At 56.1% G+C, this 17,893-nt stretch overlaps 1 protein-coding gene across 2 annotated transcripts; it reads left to right on the top strand.

Annotated features, from left to right (window-relative positions):
• The first annotated feature begins 3,200 nt into the window (after nucleotides 1-3,200).
• Nucleotides 3,201-17,687, top strand: Git1 (GIT ArfGAP 1). Of its 2 annotated transcripts, NM_001004144.1 has the most exons (20): nucleotides 3,325-3,547; nucleotides 8,878-9,011; nucleotides 9,430-9,542; nucleotides 9,652-9,757; nucleotides 10,261-10,478; nucleotides 10,560-10,654; nucleotides 10,985-11,027; nucleotides 12,742-12,768; nucleotides 12,931-12,979; nucleotides 13,269-13,341; nucleotides 13,834-13,931; nucleotides 14,285-14,396; nucleotides 14,512-14,645; nucleotides 14,781-15,164; nucleotides 15,236-15,289; nucleotides 15,417-15,503; nucleotides 15,593-15,666; nucleotides 15,793-15,975; nucleotides 16,092-16,155; nucleotides 16,309-17,687. In NM_001004144.1, exons 1-20 carry the CDS (start codon nucleotides 3,496-3,498, stop codon nucleotides 16,519-16,521), a joined length of 2,313 nt encoding a protein of 770 aa, NP_001004144.1. In that variant the 5' UTR covers nucleotides 3,325-3,495; the 3' UTR covers nucleotides 16,522-17,687. The 2 variants fall into 2 exon arrangements, with proteins under 2 accessions (NP_001361687.1, NP_001004144.1); NM_001374758.1 differs by lacking the exon at nucleotides 12,742-12,768 and having other exon boundaries at nucleotides 3,201-3,547; nucleotides 16,309-17,684.
• The last annotated feature ends 206 nt before the right edge of the window (nucleotides 17,688-17,893 follow it).

Genomic DNA, 17,893 nt, shown 5'->3' on the forward strand with positions numbered 1-17,893 from the left:
GCAGCATCATGGGGCTTGTAGTCCGCCTGGTAGAACCGTGCGTTTCGGATGACCAGAGATGGTCTGGAACTGATTTCCTGGAAGGGTGGACAGAGAGTCAAACCCGGCCGAAGCGGAGGCCTTACTTGGATGCCAAGTGGGTTGGGGGCGCCTCCACCCTTTGGCATTTTGCCTTTTGCAAGGAAATGGGGGAGGCTTTTAGGGCTGACCTGAAGCGTTGGGTCGGGGGTCTATGGCCTGCAGAAGTGAGCTTGGGTCCCAGGGAGGGTAAAGAGGCATCTAGATTCATAGTGACTAAAGAGTGACCCTAAGAGAGATGCAGGGCATCAGTACCAAGGGTCACTGAAGCAGCCAGGGGTCTGAGAATCGAAATATTTCTCAAATCTTTGCTCTCTCAGAAAATTAAACCCCAGCTTCCACACATCACGTTGGAAAAGAGAATGTCTAATGAGGCGAAGAAGACAGTCTTTCCCCTACATGGCTCAGCAAGAACCAGGATGAGGTTGAGCAAAGACAGCAGCAGGTGGCATTTCCCCACCTCCATCCCATGTGGGTCCCTGCCTAAGGAAAATGACTGAGTCCAGATTGCCTGCTTCCTGAAAGAGCAGAGAGACAAGCGCTTCCACAAGGAGCCCTTGCAGAGAGTGTGGTCAAAGTCAAATTGGCCTCTGTGGCGGCCACCTGCAAATGGTAAAAGGACCAAGATGCCTTGGGAGAGAAAATGTCAAGAGAGTTGTATTTAAATACCGTAACAATTGCTTGATCTTAAACAAATTGCTTATCCTTCAGAGTTTCTCGGCCCACTCACCTCTAAACTGGGATCAGATACTACCTCATGGGATGAGCTAAGGGTATGAACTGCCTGAAAACGGCCCCTCTCTCCTTCAACCAGCCTGAGACAGGTGGTAGGAGCGAACATGTTGCCTTCCTCGAGCCCACCTCAAGGCAGAAATAAGGAATTCCTGGCCAACCCGATTTAGAACAACAATCTAGAGAGTGTTTGTGTGGGAAGCGACAGCAAAAGCTTGCAAACTCCTTGCGCCCTTCTTGGGTTTCTTTGTGTGTTCTTCTCTCCTGCTTCCTGCACACCCAGTGGTGCCAGGCCCGGGAGGACTGAGTAGACTGCCTCGCCCCTTTCTGCAGCCTGGGAGGAGCCGGTAGGCGTCTCTGCAGCCCAGAGCCGCAGCCCACCTCCACCGCCAGGGGTCAGCAGAGTGTCGTGATTGCAGCCCGAGTTGAGGAGGGGGCTAGAGAAAGGAGGGGCAACTAGGAGAGGCCGCGAGAATGCCTGTACAATTCCTCATTAAATCGTTTTCAAAACCTTGTGTATGATTCCATTTGAGCTGTTCAGTTCCTGGGATGATGACATCTTCGGGGAAGCCAGAAACCCTTCTTCCCCCATCTTCAAGCTCTAAAGCTTGGCTGTGGTGAGGTTGGGGGTTCTGCAACAAAGTTTGGACTGTGTGAGCCAGGGTCCCTCCCAGGCAGTCCCTGAGCCAATAGGGAGATAGGGTGGCCGGGGTGGGGGGACGTGAATCATTCTTCCTCTGCACGCCCTGTATTCCAAGAAAGGAGAGAGGCCAGCATGCATTTAGAGGCTAGGTTGCCCTTTTGCCAGATGGCCGGCTATCACACGAAGCCCAGGTCGCTTTCCCTTTGGTCTCAACGCCCTGGCTGCCACGTGCTCCAGACGCGCCCACACAGCGAAGAAACAAAGGCAGCCAAGCGACGGGGCTGCCAGCAGCTGCCTCGACATTTAATAAATGAAATTCCATAGCTGGGGGTCGATCCGGGGTGAACGGGCGGCCACTGCTCCTGGGCTGCGCGCCCAGTTTCAGCTGCTAGACTGCTTCCCACCTCCATTGCTGCGGCCACCAAGCCTACAGACTCTTGGGTATGAGTGCAGCATGGTGTGGCATGACCACCACCCTTTGCTGGCAGAAGCCCCACCTGCTGAGCTACTGGTTGGGGGTGGGGGGTGTCTGCAAGATTTTTTTTTAAGGTGAGATTATAAATATATCCTGTGGATCACAATTTCAAACAAACTTGTCAATCTGGGTTGCAGCAAAAGGCGATGGAACTTTGCGTGTATTTTGGGTGGTGTGACTCATAAGCATTACTTGTCTCCCCCTAGGGAAGGAGCCTGCCCACCCACAAGTCACTGCTGCTCTGGCATTGCTGGGAGAAATAGACCCACTCAGACACCCCTAACCAAGGACTCCCCTCAAACCTCCGTTTTATTACTGAGCAGGAATCCCTAACACCCAGGAATCTCCCTTAACTCTGCCACCGCTGACCTGCCCCTTCCCCTACGAGCGCGCCGCCGCCCCTCACCCCCCCCCCCCCAACCTGGTGTTGTGTGCTTTTGCCCTCTCCATAAGCTGAGTTCTCTGACAGCCCTTTTGCGGCTGTAGGGGTGGGGGCTGGGCACAAACGGGTCACACGTGTATGGGGGAGCATGCTCAGTGTGGGGTGCACCCACGTGCAACATGCACTTTAGTTCCTTGCTCCCCCCACCCCCGTCTCCATGAGAAGTCCAAGAAAAAAAAAATCCTTACAAAAATTGGCTCCTGTTATAAGCATATGCTTAGGATACATACACACCCGTCGGGCAGCCCGGAAACATCGTTGATGTACACGAAACAGATAGCAAGTTATTACTGGTGCACACAACACTCTTAATAATCACCCAGATTCTTTGCTTTCCTATTTGAAACAAGAATGATGTATTTTTAGTCCCACAGAGAGGGAGTCACAGTTAAGTGACCTCTCGGGCACCTGGCCGTCCATATTGGTGGTAGTGAGTGTACACCGCAGGGATATGGCCACAGACCCACCTGGACACACTGACTTGGACACAGGGGACCAGAACACACACCTCACCCCAACCCAGCCTCTGACCGCTAGGAGCATTGTGCCTGGGAATGCTTCCTGTCCACCCCGATCCCCACCACGTCCGTCTCTCGGTTTTTGGGCCGAGCGTCCCCTGGACCACTCCCCAATCGGAAAGTGAAGGTCAAAGTGCTAGCGTGTGTCTCGGTTGCAGACCAGGCGGGCGCGGGCCGCGGCTCCTTTAAGAACCCCCGTCCACTCCCGCCTGCGCGCAGGCTTCCTTTCTCCGAGAGGCTCAGCCACGGAGCTGAGCGGAGCGCCGGGGCGGGGTGCGGGCCGCCCCTCCCCCGGTGGGCAGGGCTTTCACTGCTTCCTGCAGGAGCGGCCTGGGCCGCGCAGGGGGCGGGGAGAGCGGCGAGCGGCGGCGGGGCGGCGCGGGGCGGCGCGGGGCGGCGCGGGGCGGAGGGCGCCCGAGGGCGAGCGGGCGGGCGGGCACGGCGGGTTCCGGGCCAGCCCCGGGGGCGGACGGTTGGCCGCGCGCGCGGAGCCTCGCCGGGGCCTTGCGGGAGCCGGGCCGGGCCGCAGGGCCGCCGCCGCCGCCCGGGCCCGCCGCCCGCGCCCCCCACGCTGGCCCAGAGGGCTGCGGCCGCGTCGCCGCTGAGGATGTCCCGGAAGGGGCCGCGAGCGGAGGTGTGTGCGGACTGCAGCGCTCCGGGTAAGCGGCGGGATCGGGTCGGGGGCGGGACCGCGCCGCAGGCCGCCGCCGGGCGGGCGCCGAGGCCTGGCGGGAGCGCTGTGCCGGGCCGGAGGGCGGGGCGGGGGCCACTGCGGAGCGGCGTCCTTGGCGGGAGGGCCGGCTGCGGGGGGCGCTGTGCGTTGGAGCCGGTGAACGGGAGGGAACCGCCTCCCACCTCCATCGCGGCATCCAGACGGAAGCGCCAGCCTGGTGTGGCAGGAGGGCTGTGGCGGAGGCCGGCAGGCTGTGGGAGGTGGGCGCTAGGATGGTTTGTGTCATCCCTGCCACCCCCGCGTCTTGCACCTGCTGCTCACATGGCCCGCGTGCCCGCCGGAGCGGTGGAGGGCAAGGGGCCTGGATACGAGCTCCTAGGGAGCACCTGACAGGGGCAGCTACTCTTAAGACTCCCCGCCCCTGCTTCCCAAGGCTGGGGCTGCTTAGAGGGCCCGGTGTTCAGGAACAATCTAAGCATGGGCATCTTCCCCGGAAGCATCTCCAGGCCTGCTGGTGTCTGGGAACATCTAGACTCAGCTTTTCCTGTTCCGGGTAGGCCTGTTGGAGAAGGTGTGCTAGGTATTGGTTCAGTCTAGACGCCGATCCCTCCTGGTCTCTAGCTCATTGGATAGGAGAAAGCGGTGAGGTTGCTTATGCTCCCCTGGTCCAGCTGACTCCTGAGCGAACTGGACTTACACACTGCTTCCTCCCTACTAACCAGCAGAGTGAGTCGGTCTGAGCTGCTGTGAAAGCCCCCTTGGCTTGCTGAGGAAGTGAAGGGAGGGCAACAACTCACCAGGCTGGTCCCTTCTCTGGGAGGACACAGCCGTTGATGGGACTCAGCAGCTGGCTGGAGGCAGGAAGTTCTGGCCTTTGCCCATCCTCTATAAAAGAAGCTGTGTCTCCATACAGTCTCGGGGTCTTATGGACTCTGGGTAATGAAGATGTGATTAGGTGAGAGTGTGGAGTGCTGATATGCAGGCCCATAACTTGTAGTCACCCCTTAAAATCCCAAGATCTGACCGTGAGCCCAAGGAATGATGGTCCTGTAATTCTCATGATCTAAACTGGAGTACTGGGAGTTGTGGGTAGTTGCAGAGTCATGAACATGGGACACCTTGTAGGTGACTGACCCTGAGACCTCCTTAGGATATGTCACGGTTTGGAGGGTCCTAGAAGATCCGTTTACAGATGGACATCCATACCCCTAGTTAGCTGGAAATGACGACTCCCTTTCCCCGGTTGGCCTTGAATGGATGAGCGGTGTGTCTGTGGAGCCTAGCAGGCCCCATCAGGGGAGCCAGGGTCAGGTAGTAGCTTTGTTTCCAGCTTATTCTATGATGCTTTGCTCACTCTGGGTCTCAGGTGGAACAGAAATGGATTTTGAGGACCCTTGCATTTCCCAGTCTACATTCTTGGTTCTGGAGCAGATAGAGTCTGTGACTGGCTGGCTGCAGCCTCTGGACACCCAGTCGGTGCTGGGAGGAACAGGGTGTGTTAGATGTTAGGCCACTGAGCTCATAGCCCCCATCCTCATGTGACAGAGGCAGGCCTGCCTCAGGATTCTTTTCTTTTCCTCTCTCTGATGCAGAATGCAAATTACTAAGCAGATGGGCAGAGCGTTGACAGTCTTCCTCATTATCCCACCTTAGCACCTAGTGTGTAGTGTAGTGATTGCCACGTGGCAGCCATTCCCCAGGTACAAGTGTTGGTCTTTGTCAGGAGTGCCCTGTGCCACACTGGGTCTGACAGACAATGGCATCCTTGATCTAGGCCTATAGCATCCCAGACAAGAGAGCATAAGCATGCCTGACCTTCTCATATCCCATGCATATGATAAAATATAGTCCATATATATCCCATTATAGCCCAGAGTCACAGAGTCACTGTGATAGAACTCTGTTATTGTCTGGGTATGGTAGGTAGCACATGCCTTTAAACCCAGCACTTGAGAGACAGAGAGGCAGGCAGATCCCCAGGCCAGCCAGGGCTATGGAGTGAGATCATGGAGTGGGGTCATGGTGGTTTTGTAGTTTATTAACTTGGAGTGTGATAGAGGTAGGAGGTGAGCCTGTGCTCAGAGACAGGTGTGACTATGTTGCAAGGACACAATGTGGCTGCTGTGGCAGCTTGTGTCACCTTACCAGGTGCTGTGCCCCTGCCTGCCTTGGGAATCCAGGAGAGGGCAGGAGTCAGGGTGCACAATCACAGGGTGATTGTCCCCTTACTTTGCCTCTGCCTACTCTTCCTCATTGCCTTGGTCCCAAGAACTCTGGCCTGGCTAACAAACGTTCACTTCCCAACCCACCACCTTTACATCGGGCCTTACATTCTGATAGGCTGGAGGAAAGATCTTCAGATACCCAGGCCGTAAGTCACCAGAGCTGGGGAATATGTTGCAGGGCAATGTACAGACTCATTTGCCTTCTTACAAGAACAAATATGGTAGTGGTCTTTTGTTTGAGGGGGGGTGTGCAGTTTAAGACAAGGTCTCTTCTATATGGTCCTAGCTGTAGAAACTCACTCTGTAGACCAGACTGGCCTTGAACTCTGACTCACCTGCCTCTGCCTCCTGAGTTCTGGGATTAAAGGTATGCACCAGCACTGCCCAGCTGGCTGTATAGCCAGGTGAGTGTTTGTCCTGTAGTCTGTCTTTCTGTCTTTTTTTTTTTTTTTTTTTTTTTTTGTGACAGGATCTTACTATATAGACCAAGCTGGAGATTCACCTGCCTCTGCCTCCTGAGTGCTGTGACTAAAGGCATGCCCTACCATGCGTGGCTATCCTGTGGGTTTCAGGCATATGTAAGCCTATGTGGCCACCACTCTGCCCAGTGAATATAACATTTCCATAGCTCTCTACAGCTCCCACCTCTGACCACACCCCCAATGGAAACCTCCTTCCCCTTGGATTCCTCTTGCCTGCTTTTAGCACAGTTTTCTTTTCTCGCCTCTTCCAAGGGCTTGACCCTTAGCTTAGAGGGGGAGAGGCCTGAGCCTGGGCTTTCTGTCCAGGCCTTCTGGCCCTTTGCTGGCCTAGTAGCTTTTGGTGGTGGCATGAGTTTTCTTTTTTTTTTTTTTTTTTAATTTATTTATTCATTACATGTAAGTACACTGCTGTAGCTGTCTTCAGACACACCAGAAGAGGGCGTCAGATCTCGTTACAGATGGTTGTGAGCCACCATGTGGTTGCTGGGATTTGAACTCTGGACCTTCGGAAGAGCAGTCGGGTGCTCTTACCCACTGAGCCATCTCACCAGCCCCGGCATGAGTTTTCTTTAGAGACCTTCCTATGGTTGGCACCAGTTATCTTATCCTGATGTCCCTTCTGATAACCTGGTCACACTAGCCCTCACCTGCCTGTGGAGCAGCTAGAGGAAGACACTGCCTTCCCCAGGCCTCATGTTCCCTACCCTCCTGCCCAGTTTGCAAGGAGCTTCTTAGAAACCCTTCCTGGCCCTTCCGTTTCAGATCTGGTGGAGGTGGGGTTTGCAGCTCCGTTGGCTAGCCAAGGTCATTTGGACCTAGAGTACAGGTAGAATTGTTAGACACAGACTTCCTATCTGTGTCATCCAGAACTGAGCTGGCACCAGTGTGACTAAGATCAGCAGTGTCCCCTGCCCTCCCTTCCTGTTGGAGGTCACAGCAGGGGAAAGGAGGACCCTTCTCAAGCAGGGAGAAGGTGCCAGGAAGGCTTTAGAGCTTGAGGCTCTGGGACCACTGGCCCAGAATGTCAAGCTGGTTCCTGTAGGCCTGGCTTCTCCACAGGGCCACAGGCCTCGGGTGGAGGCCTCAGGACTGGCCGCTTCTGATCCCGGCCTGGGCGTCTCCCCACTCACAGGAAACCCTACCTCTTCAACAAGAGGAATTTAGGCTGCATCATTTCCCGCTTCCTGCCTGGGCTGCAGGAGGTGACTGGCAGGCAGACCCCCTGACCCAGTGGTGTTTGGGAGTGGGGGAAGGGAGTTTTCCATGCCCTAGGGGGGCGTGGTTCTCATTGTTTGGGTAAAACCAACACAAAAGTACTCTAGGGCTCCCCCTCTTGGCAGAGGTGGCTGATCTCTTCCCCAGTTCTTAAAAGTCATCTCCTGGGAAGGTGTGTGGTGGTCACTGTACATCCCTCCTTGCCTTGTTTTGTGAGATTCCAAAAGAAGCCCGAATCCAAAGACAGCTTTCACTTCCCATTTCCACACTGTACTGGGGGACACCCCCAACATGGGCAGCAGTTCAGCCCTGACTCAGTCTGCTCATGATTCTGGGAACTCTGATGGTGACGTTGGCTCCAAGGGCCCAAGAATTGTCTTATGGATGGGAGAGATTACTCTAGCCCCTGAGAGCCTCCACTGCTGAGCATCCTGAGTTCTAATAAGGCGAGGCAGAGAGCCAGCCCCATCCCCCAGAACAAGGCTTCCTGAGCCTGGGTGGGGGCCTGGGCAGAGCAGAGTGTCCTGGAAGAGCGACTCCCTGCCCCCACTCTGGACAGCACACAATGGCCGCTTTCTCCCCCATGACCTTTCCTTTCTGTAGCCTGAGCCCTGTGCAGTTGTCTCCTCCCCTTTCCAGAGGGACTTGGTGTGGTGGCATCTCTCCTACCCTGAGGACCCAGGAGCTCCATCCATGAGCCCCCATTCCTGTTTCCCAAGTTCATTTCACCCCAAGGACTAGAGAGTGGCTCCCCAGACTCATCCTGAGGCTGTGGGAGCAGAGGGCAGCAAGTTTAGGCTTGGCCTGGTCTCTGGCAGTGAGGTGTCTGGCTCTGCATTCCAGCAGCACTCCTTATTAGCTGTGTGACCTTGAGCAAGCCCTTTGACCTCTCTGAGCTGTTTAATCCTCATCTGTAGAGCAAGATAGCACTTCCTGTAAGGAATCATGGGCTGAATACTTGGCTGTAAACGCTGAGTACTCAGACAAGGTTAGTCCCGTTGTCCTGAAGGCCACAAACCCACATTGACTGTGGCCTGAGGCTGGAGCAGGCTGTCAGATGGGGTCTAACAGGAGCATATCCAGGACTGTGTGATGTGTGGCATCGGGGTTCCTGCCTCCCTATGGAGTGGCTGGGTGGCAATATTAATCCCTGAGGAGAGGCTGTGAGACTGATCGCCGTGGCTGTGGGATAGGAAGCTGTACCCGCTGAGGAGCACTGGGGACCCTGCATTCCCAGAGGAGTTAGAGGAAAGGGCTGGTGGCCAACTTCTGGGCTCCTGAGGAGACTGAGTAAATGTGCCTGAAGCACTAAGCATGTGCCAGCCCCTGATGAGTGCTCTGGAGGTAGGGCCTTTCCTCTGGCCCCTAACAACTTCCCACCTCTGTTCCCCCAGACCCTGGCTGGGCATCTATCAGCAGAGGTGTGCTGGTTTGTGACGAGTGCTGCAGTGTGCACCGGAGCCTGGGACGACACATCTCCATTGTCAAGCACCTGCGCCACAGCGCCTGGCCTCCTACGCTGCTCCAGGTAGGGACTGAACCAGAGACTCTTCCTCCCAGTGTGCAGGGTCCAGGTACCCTGGGGCCCCCACCCTCAGCCTCATGCGCGCATGCAAATGCACACACACACACACACACATGCACACACACACACGCCTATTCACAACATGCGGCCCCCCCCCCACCCCCCCCCGATCAGCAGCTTGAACTCATATCTGGACAGTGTGCTGAGCAAGCTCTGAAACGTTCTGAAGCTTGGCGAACCCACCAAGGCAAGCCAGCGTGAAGTGCTAAACAGGACACATGACTTTGGGTGGCCTGAGTGGATACCAGACACACTGTAGGACCCTTAGGGATGTTTCCAGCTGTAGCAGGCACTTTGGGAGTATCTCCCTCAGTGCCCAGCATGCAGTGGACACTCTATGCTTGGCATCTCTTCCCCACAGATGGTGCACACGCTTGCCAGCAACGGGGCCAACTCCATCTGGGAGCACTCCCTGCTGGACCCTGCGCAAGTGCAAAGTGGCCGGCGCAAAGCCAACCCCCAAGATAAAGTCCAGTGAGTGGGGCTGCAGGGGCAGTGGGCAGACCGTGTGCCTGGGACGGGGCCTGAAAGGTCTCTTCCCTAAGCTTCTTGCTCCCATTGCTTCCTGTGTGCTCCAATGCAGCCCCATCAAGTCAGAGTTCATCAGGGCAAAGTACCAGATGCTGGCGTTCGTGCACAAGCTTCCCTGCCGTGATGATGATGGGGTCACCGCCAAAGACCTCAGCAAGGTGTGAGGGGCCCCCTCCCACACCCACGACACCCGAGGCCTGGGTCCCAGAGGCAGTAGGGCCAGGGGAAGCAGGAAGTGCAGACACTCTGGGGCTGTGTCATTCTGCTGATGGCTAAGATGCCTCTGCTCCCAAGTGGATACACAAGGCCTCCCGTCCGTCTGCCACTTGAAAGCTAGGGAACCCTGAGGTCGAGGGCCTTGCTCAGCTATTCAGAGCCTTCATTTCTTCACCAGAAAAATGGGAAAGTAATCACAGGCCCACCTCTAGCTGGTATCTGTTCCAAGCAGAGCTCATGGAAGATAGTGACTGGCAACACAACCGCTGTTATTAATTGGCATTATCCTGTAGTTAGAAGCCCTCTGGCCTGCCTGACATGGCCTGGTTTTGGCCCTTTGGAGCTGTAGGAGTACCAGGAACAGCCAGTTGTGGGGTTAGGGGAGAAGTTCCTTGGGCACACGTTATCTGTCACACTCATTTATTGCACACTCTGCTCCTCGCAGCAACTGCACTCAAGTGTGCGAACAGGCAACTTGGAAACATGTCTGCGCCTGCTTTCCTTGGGTGCCCAGGCCAACTTTTTTCACCCAGAAAAGGGCACTACACCTCTACATGTGGCTGCCAAGGCAGGGCAGACACTGCAGGCTGAGCTGCTGGTAGTGTATGGGGCTGACCCCGGGTCTCCTGATGTCAATGGCCGCACACCCATCGACTATGCCAGGTGAGAATCAGCTAAAGGGTGAGGCGTAGGTGGAGGGGAGTGACTGCTGCTGTGTGGCTGAGCCGTGTCCCCTCCCCACAGGCAGGCGGGGCACCATGAACTGGCAGAAAGGCTAGTTGAGTGCCAGTATGAGCTCACTGACCGGTTGGCCTTCTATCTCTGTGGACGAAAGCCTGGTGAGCAGAGAATGAGCTGGGCCTGACTAGGCCAGGCAGGTGGGACCCAGACACACCCAAGCAGCAGGTGCCATAGTGACAAAGCCAGCTGGGGAACTGTGTTGCTAGGCAACTGGCTCCTGTGAAATTGCTGCAGGCTCTGGGTTGCTGCAAGTATGTTGGGGCCAAGGAGTGGGGGTGGGCCTGACTTCCAGCCAGCGTCCAATGCTCTTGGGGTATCCCGCCGACCTCCATTTCCTCCGTGTCAAACCCTGCTCACGGTGGTGAAGTGGGCTCCTGGATACTGGCGCCACCTGCCATCCATGACTTGGCATTTTTATTTTTGTTCAGATCACAAGAATGGGCATTACATCATCCCACAGATGGCTGACAGGTGAGTGCCCACCTGATGCCCCTTTCCAGCTATTAGATGTCAAGGTGACTTGACCCAGAGCCCTGCCTCTCTCTAGGCTTCAGAGGCCTGGCCTCCCACCCTATGCCCACATTAACTAGCAACACGGGAATTAGTAGTCCCTGCTACTGTGGACCTCAAGGCTAGGAGTGTCAGCTCAGCATACAGCAGTGCATGTGAACCTTGTGATTATTAAATGTCTGGAGGGTTTAGGTTCAAGGAAAGGCCTAACTAGACTGGATCTGCCGTGTAGCCTTTGGATGAAGTATTCCCTCTAGGAAGAAGATAGCTACAGGGAACTTGGTGGCTTTGGAACTGGAGTCCAGTAGGCCAGAACTCCAGTATGCGGTGGCAGGGGGGTCATGGTGAATTTTTGCCTCTGATCTTGGAGGCCCCAAGATAACTCAGCGGTGGATAACCCAGCCACTTACTCAGTTTACGGGACAAGGATGAGTTGGCGCCACCTAGTGGTCCTCAGAGGACTACAGCTTCATGCCAGGCAGTGCCCCTTGGCATTAGGAGAGGTTTTCCATCACAGCCTATGCAGACAAATGGGACGGTCAGGCTGTGCAGCTCAGATTCCTAAACCCAGAACTCCCCTGTTCCAAGACCCCAAGACTCAATTCTACTTCATATGTGTGCCCATATATGCATAGTCAACACACACACACAAGGACATCGAGTCAGTGGTTGTAACTTAGCACCTTCTCAGAGCCAGCTGCTGCTCTAGAGACACCGAGGTAATGCAGACACCACGTTACCCTGAGCTACAACTTTTTTTTTTTAAAGATTTATTTTTTATTATACATAAGTACACTGTAGCTGTCTTCAGACACACCAGAAGAGGGCATCAGATCTCATTTTGGGTGGTTGTGAGCCACCATGTAGTTGCTGGGATTTGAACTCAGGACCTTCGGTAGAGCAGTCTGTGCTCTTACCCACTGAGCCTTCTCGCCAGCCCTGAGCTACAACTTAACAGGCAGGACAGCAGCAAGAGGTGGTAGGGTACAGAGGTAGGAACTACAAGCAATTTGTGTACCACAGCATAGTGTGAGGGAATAAGATTGGAAGGAGCCAGGTGAGAATGAACCTTGTGGGGAACCTCAGCAAAGGTGGAACCATCCTGGCCAGAGTCCAGGCTGTAATGGGGAGTGGTGGTACGGTGGTACCTGACCGTGTGACTTGAAACAGATTACCTAGCCTGAGCCTTAGTCATGTCATCTCAGCATGGGGGGCTAATACTTACCCTTCGGGGAAGATTGACAATAACACAACAAATACAAAGTAGTTAGCATTTTTTAAAGAAAGCATTATGAAGAAGTATGGTTGGGCTATAGTCTATGTACATTTACTATTGAACTGTTTTAAGGCAGAGAGCATAGCCAGGTATGTTAGCACTCTGCCACTGGATGAGAAAAGGATTTTAAAGACAAGCCTAGAAGTCTAAAAGCCCAGACCAGAGGAAACAAGGGCAGAAGTGGGAGGCGTGGCTAGGACCTGAGGAAGAAGGAATACCGGATGGCTCCGTGTAGCTGACAGTGGACAGAGGAACTGGCTGGGGAGGCAGATTTCCTTGCATGCTGTGTGTTGAGTGTGTGGAGATGTGTCTGAGCTTGACGTGTGAAGGCAAGAGCGGCCTGCTGCTGGGTAATTGCTGCTCTGTCCTATTCTTCCCTTTGCTGCCTTCCTGGATTAGATCTCGGCAAAAGTGCATGTCTCAGAGGTACCCACACCTGTTGGCTGCAGGCTGTGACGTTTGGGTGGGGGAGGCTTGGTGTGTGACCTCGGGGTCTCATCTCCCTGAGCCCCCTGCATGCTTGGGAGGCAACCAGCAGGGGCCAGGCCATCCCTCATGTCTGGCCTCTCTCCTCCCTCCTGTCCACAGCTTGGATCTGTCTGAATTGGCCAAAGCTGCCAAGAAGAAGCTGCAAGCGGTGAGTCTGCCTCAACAAGCTGGGACTACTTAGAGCAGCCCTCTCCTGTCTTGCCAGCCTCGCCCCTCCCATCACCTCCCCATGCCCTTTTCTTTGATCCTGGTTCTGCCCTCCAAGTGGTGTGTCCAGAGCCTCATCTCTGAGAGGAGGAAATGGCCTGGACTCTCTTCCTTGCACAGTAAACCTTACCTATCCCTCAGTTCTAAAATGAGCTGGGTAACACGGGTCATGAGACTTGCCCACATCACACGGCATCCTGACAGACCCTGGGTCCCCTCTCTGCCTCCAGCTCAGCAACCGGCTTTTTGAGGAACTTGCCATGGATGTGTATGATGAGGTGGATCGGAGAGAAAATGATGCTGGTGAGTGGTAAGAGATCTGCTGTAAAGAGCAAGGACACAGTAGACGTAAGGGACCTGCTGCAAAGAGCAAGGACCCAGGGAACCAGGGGAACGGGGTACTGCTCTGAGACCTACTGGGGTGAGTCCCTGCCATCCCCCACTGGGCAGTAGGAGCCAGCTGCCTCCCTACCCACCAGGCACTGGAGCTCATGTTGCTCTGGCTGCCTCCCATTCTGGCTGTCTCCCCAGCCATGCTCCACCCCTACCCTGCATCACTCCTTCCTGGCCACAGCCAGATTCCAACCCAAACTCTGGGTCTGGCCTGGTGGGCCCTGCCTTGTTGTGTTGTCAGTGGGCGGGGCTCACAGGGTGTGGCCCAGCTTTTGTGTTCGTGGAGACCCTGCTTCCTGTGACACTGACCCAGTCAGAATAGAGGGCCTGGGGGGCTCTGCTCAGTGCTTCTCTGAGGGCCCATTCACCATGGGTGATCTGCTCCCTGCCCTTCCCCCACAGTGTGGCTAGCTACCCAAAATCATAGCACCCTGGTGACGGAGCGCAGTGCTGTGCCCTTCCTGCCAGTCAACCCTGAATACTCAGCCACTCGGAATCAGGTGAGGAGGGATAGGTGGGAGGCCTGGGTGGTTTCCTTTCAGTCTGAGGGCCCTGCCCTTCTTTAGCCAGAGACAAGCTGGCACCCAGGCAGGCTCTCCCAAGGCCTCCCTCAGAGTCTGACTAGGAATGGGATGGAGCTATTCTCTAGTACTGCTGGGTATTTTAGCCTCCTAAGGGCTCCCTTGGGTGCCTTAAGGCTTTGCTGACCTGGGCTACCACCCTGCTGATGTTGGGCTGGGTGTTTTAGCTGTGAATGGATGGGATGGCAGCGTCCTGCTTTGCTATTCTGTTCCTGCCCCTGAGCCAACCAGAAGTGGTCCCTCATGCCGGCTTTGTCCTTTCCGCCTTGTAGGGACGACAGAAATTGGCCCGTTTCAATGCCCGAGAGTTTGCCACCTTGATCATCGACATTCTCAGTGAGGCCAAACGGAGGCAGCAGGGCAAGAGTCTAAGCAGCCCCACAGGTGGGAGCGCACAGGCTAAGGCACTGTTGCAGGCCCTGCGGTCACCTTTGCCTGGGATCTTGATAAATGATGTGTGTGGCTGAGCAGGCCCAAGTGACAGGTCTTCTGTCTTTAGACAACCTTGAGCTGTCTGCACGGAGCCAGAGCGAGCTGGATGACCAGCACGACTACGACAGCGTGGCTTCCGACGAAGACACGGACCAGGAGCCCTTGCCCAGTGCAGGCGCCACGCGGAACAACCGTGCCAGGGTCTGACACTGACCCTACTCTTCCCTCCCGTAGTCTCCTCTGTTCCTTCTGGCCTTTAGACCCAGTTCCATGTTATACATAGCCCAGCTTTGGTCAGCCTCTGTCCCCAAGACTGACTGGCTTCTGTCCCTACAGAGCATGGACTCCTCAGATCTGTCAGATGGGGCAGTGACACTGCAGGAGTACCTGGAGCTGAAGAAGGCTCTGGCTACCTCCGAGGCCAAGGTGCAACAGCTCATGAAGGTCAACAGCAGCCTGAGTGACGAGCTGCGGCGGCTGCAAAGGGAGATCCACAAATTGCAGGCAGAGAACCTGCAGCTTCGGCAGCCACCCGGACCAGTGCCTCCACCCTCACTTCCCAGTGAACGGGCAGAACACACCCTCATGGGGCCTGGTGGAAGCACCCACCGCAGGGACCGCCAGGCCTTCTCTATGTATGAGCCAGGCTCTGCATTGAAGCCCTTTGGAGGTACACCTGGGGACGAGCTCGCCACCCGGCTCCAGCCTTTCCACAGCACGGTGAGTAGCCTGTTGGCCTTGGTGGGGGAAATGAGGGTCACACTAACTCTGACACTGCCCTGCTCCCTCAGGAGCTCGAAGACGATGCCATCTACTCAGTGCATGTCCCTGCCGGCCTTTATCGGGTAAGCAGGACCTGGGGAAGGGTGAACCCTGAACCCGTGAGTCACCAGCCCCAGTAGCTGTTAAGCTACGCGTGACAGACACTGAAGTACAGGTGGAGACTGACTCTGGCCCTGTCCTGGCTTTCAGATCCGGAAGGGGGTGTCTGCCTCTTCTGTGCCCTTCACTCCCTCCTCCCCACTGCTGTCGTGCTCCCAAGAAGGAAGTCGCCACGCGGTAATTTCCATCCCAGGGCCCAGGGGCAGTGTGTGGGCTACACAGGTCCAGGAGTGTGTGCTCACCCATCACCCCTCCCCACCCTCCAGAGCAAGCTCTCACGCCACGGCAGTGGTGCGGACAGTGACTATGAGAACACACAGAGTGGGGACCCTCTGCTTGGGTGAGATACCTGGGGGTCTCTACCCAGCCCTGTGAGCGCCTGGAGGGGAGGCGGTGAGGGCCCAGCATGCAGGTGCAGAAGCCGTCAGTGGCTGGAATGGCTCCTTTCCCCTCCTACCTGAGTTAGGCTTGAAGGGAAGCGATTCCTAGAGCTGAGCAAGGAGGATGAGCTGCACCCTGAGCTGGAGAGCTTAGATGGAGACCTCGACCCCGGGCTCCCCAGCACCGAAGACGTCATCCTAAAGACAGAGCAGGTCACCAAGAACATTCAGGAACTATTGCGGGCAGCCCAGGAGTTCAAACATGACAGGTAGGGTGGGCACAAGTTCTTGTTAACTTCTGAGAATTGGGGTGGAGGGTATTGCTAGGGTCCTCTGGCTCTGGAACTCAGAAATCTCTCATCTAACTACCCCCTTTCCCTGACAGCTTTGTACCCTGTTCAGAAAAGATACATTTGGCTGTGACTGAGATGGCTTCTCTCTTCCCAAAGGTACAGGGGCCACCGAGAAGCAGAGTGGGAGGGCCTTGGGGTGGGGCAGATGCAGGTAAGCTGACTGCTGCCTGGGTGGAGGTGAGCACAGTGAGCCAGTCAGAAGCCCGGCTTAAAGTCCAGAGCTCATCGGCTCCTCACTCCTCCCTCCAGAGGCCAGCCCTGGAGCCTGTGCGCAGTTCACTGCGGCTGCTCAACGCCAGCGCCTACCGGCTTCAGAGCGAGTGCCGGAAGACAGTGCCTCCAGAGCCGGGCGCCCCTGTGGACTTCCAGCTGCTGACTCAGCAGGTGATCCAGTGCGCCTATGACATCGCCAAGGCTGCCAAGCAGCTGGTCACCATCACCACCCGAGAGAAGAAACAGTGACCACTTTCCCTGCCCTTACCCACACCCTGGGACCTCACTGGCCATGGGAGCTGGGCCACTCCAGACACTAACCCACCCCCAACAGAGCCACTGGCACAAGTGCCCTTAGTGCCACCGTTTTCCTCTGGCATCCAGGTGCCCTGGTGCCCTCCCCTCAAGCCCCAAGGACAGAAATGTGAGGTGACAGGAGCCTCTGTCTCCCACATTCCATACCCTCCCTCTGTACATAGCATCCCTGCCCTGCTGATGTGCAGGAGCCTCAAGGAACCCCTCCCAGCTCTTCACCTGCCTTCCAGGCGCCCTCAGCAAAGGGTGTGGGGCAGGGACACTCCAGATGGGGCAGCTCCGCCTACTGCACCCTATCCCCATGAGCCAGTTTAGCCCTGGGGGGCCGAGCAGGGGCACCCCCTCCTTTGTACATTATCTCTGGATGTCTCTGTCCTGTAGCCAGCAGCCCCCCCTTGCTGCTCTTTCATGCCAAACGGCCCCTGCCTAGAGCACAGGCCCCAACTTGTGTGCCAGGGTCCCCAGCAGCAAACACTGGAAAGTCTTTTCCTCTCCCTACCCCTTAATTTTAACTCTGTGGTAACTGAGTGTCCCTGCGTTCCTGCAACTGAGGATGTGAGCGGCAGTGCCGTTCCAGAGACCTGGCCCACCTGGAGCTCTGAGGAGCAGGGGAACCAGAGTAGTGGAACCAGCATTGGAAGTCAGCCCCTCTCCCCCCACCTGGGACAGGGAGACTGTCAGGGTCACCAGCTGTGGTCCAGTTGCTGCCCCTACTTGTATCCCTGTCCTATAAACTTAAAAGGAAAACCACTTCCCTCCATCTCTCCCCGACCCCTATGGGAAGTGTGCTGGCCAGGCAGAGGACAGCACCTGCGCCTGGGGCTGGCTCCCCAGGGTCCCCAACTCAGCTGGTGGCTGTGGAACTGAGCCCCTCCCCCTAGCCTCTGCAAGGCCAGCACCCACATCACTACCTGCACCTACAGTGACCCACCCCTGAAGGCCTGGGGATCTGGCTGCAGCTGGGAAGGCCGGCAAGGCACTGACAGCACCCACCAGCTCTTCTCCCCAACCACCTTCCCTAGCCTGTGGTGGTGGGTAGCTGTCAGAACGTGTGTCATGTACATTTGTATCAAAAATAAATAAGTGACCATGTGCCACTTCTGATGTCTAGAGGTTGGAGGTGGGGCTTAGCCCAGTATTCAGTTCTTGGTTCAGGTCATTGTTGCTGCTACTTACCATGTCCTCTCTCTGCAATCCTTGCAAGGCTGAGGCAGGACAGCAAGCTTAAGGTTGGGGGTGAAGAGTCAGGAGTGTGTGTTGGGCGGAGAGACTTGCAGAAAGGTGAGCTAGTGAGAGGAGTGCCAGC

This window comes from Mus musculus, chromosome 11 (genome assembly GCF_000001635.26).
Source record: "Mus musculus strain C57BL/6J chromosome 11, GRCm38.p6 C57BL/6J".
NCBI classification, from domain to species: Eukaryota; Metazoa; Chordata; class Mammalia; order Rodentia; family Muridae; genus Mus; species Mus musculus.

Bases quoted from the DNA above. Each gene is read 5' to 3' on its own strand.
- Git1 (NM_001004144.1), top strand. From the start codon at position 3,496: ATGTCCCGGAAGGGGCCGCGAGCGGAGGTGTGTGCGGACTGCAGCGCT. The intron at 10,479-10,559 runs GTGAGAATCAGC...CCCTCCCCACAG, and splicing joins ACACCCATCGACTATGCCAG to GCAGGCGGGGCACCATGAAC. The intron at 10,655-10,984 runs GTGAGCAGAGAA...ATTTTTGTTCAG, and splicing joins TCTCTGTGGACGAAAGCCTG to ATCACAAGAATGGGCATTAC.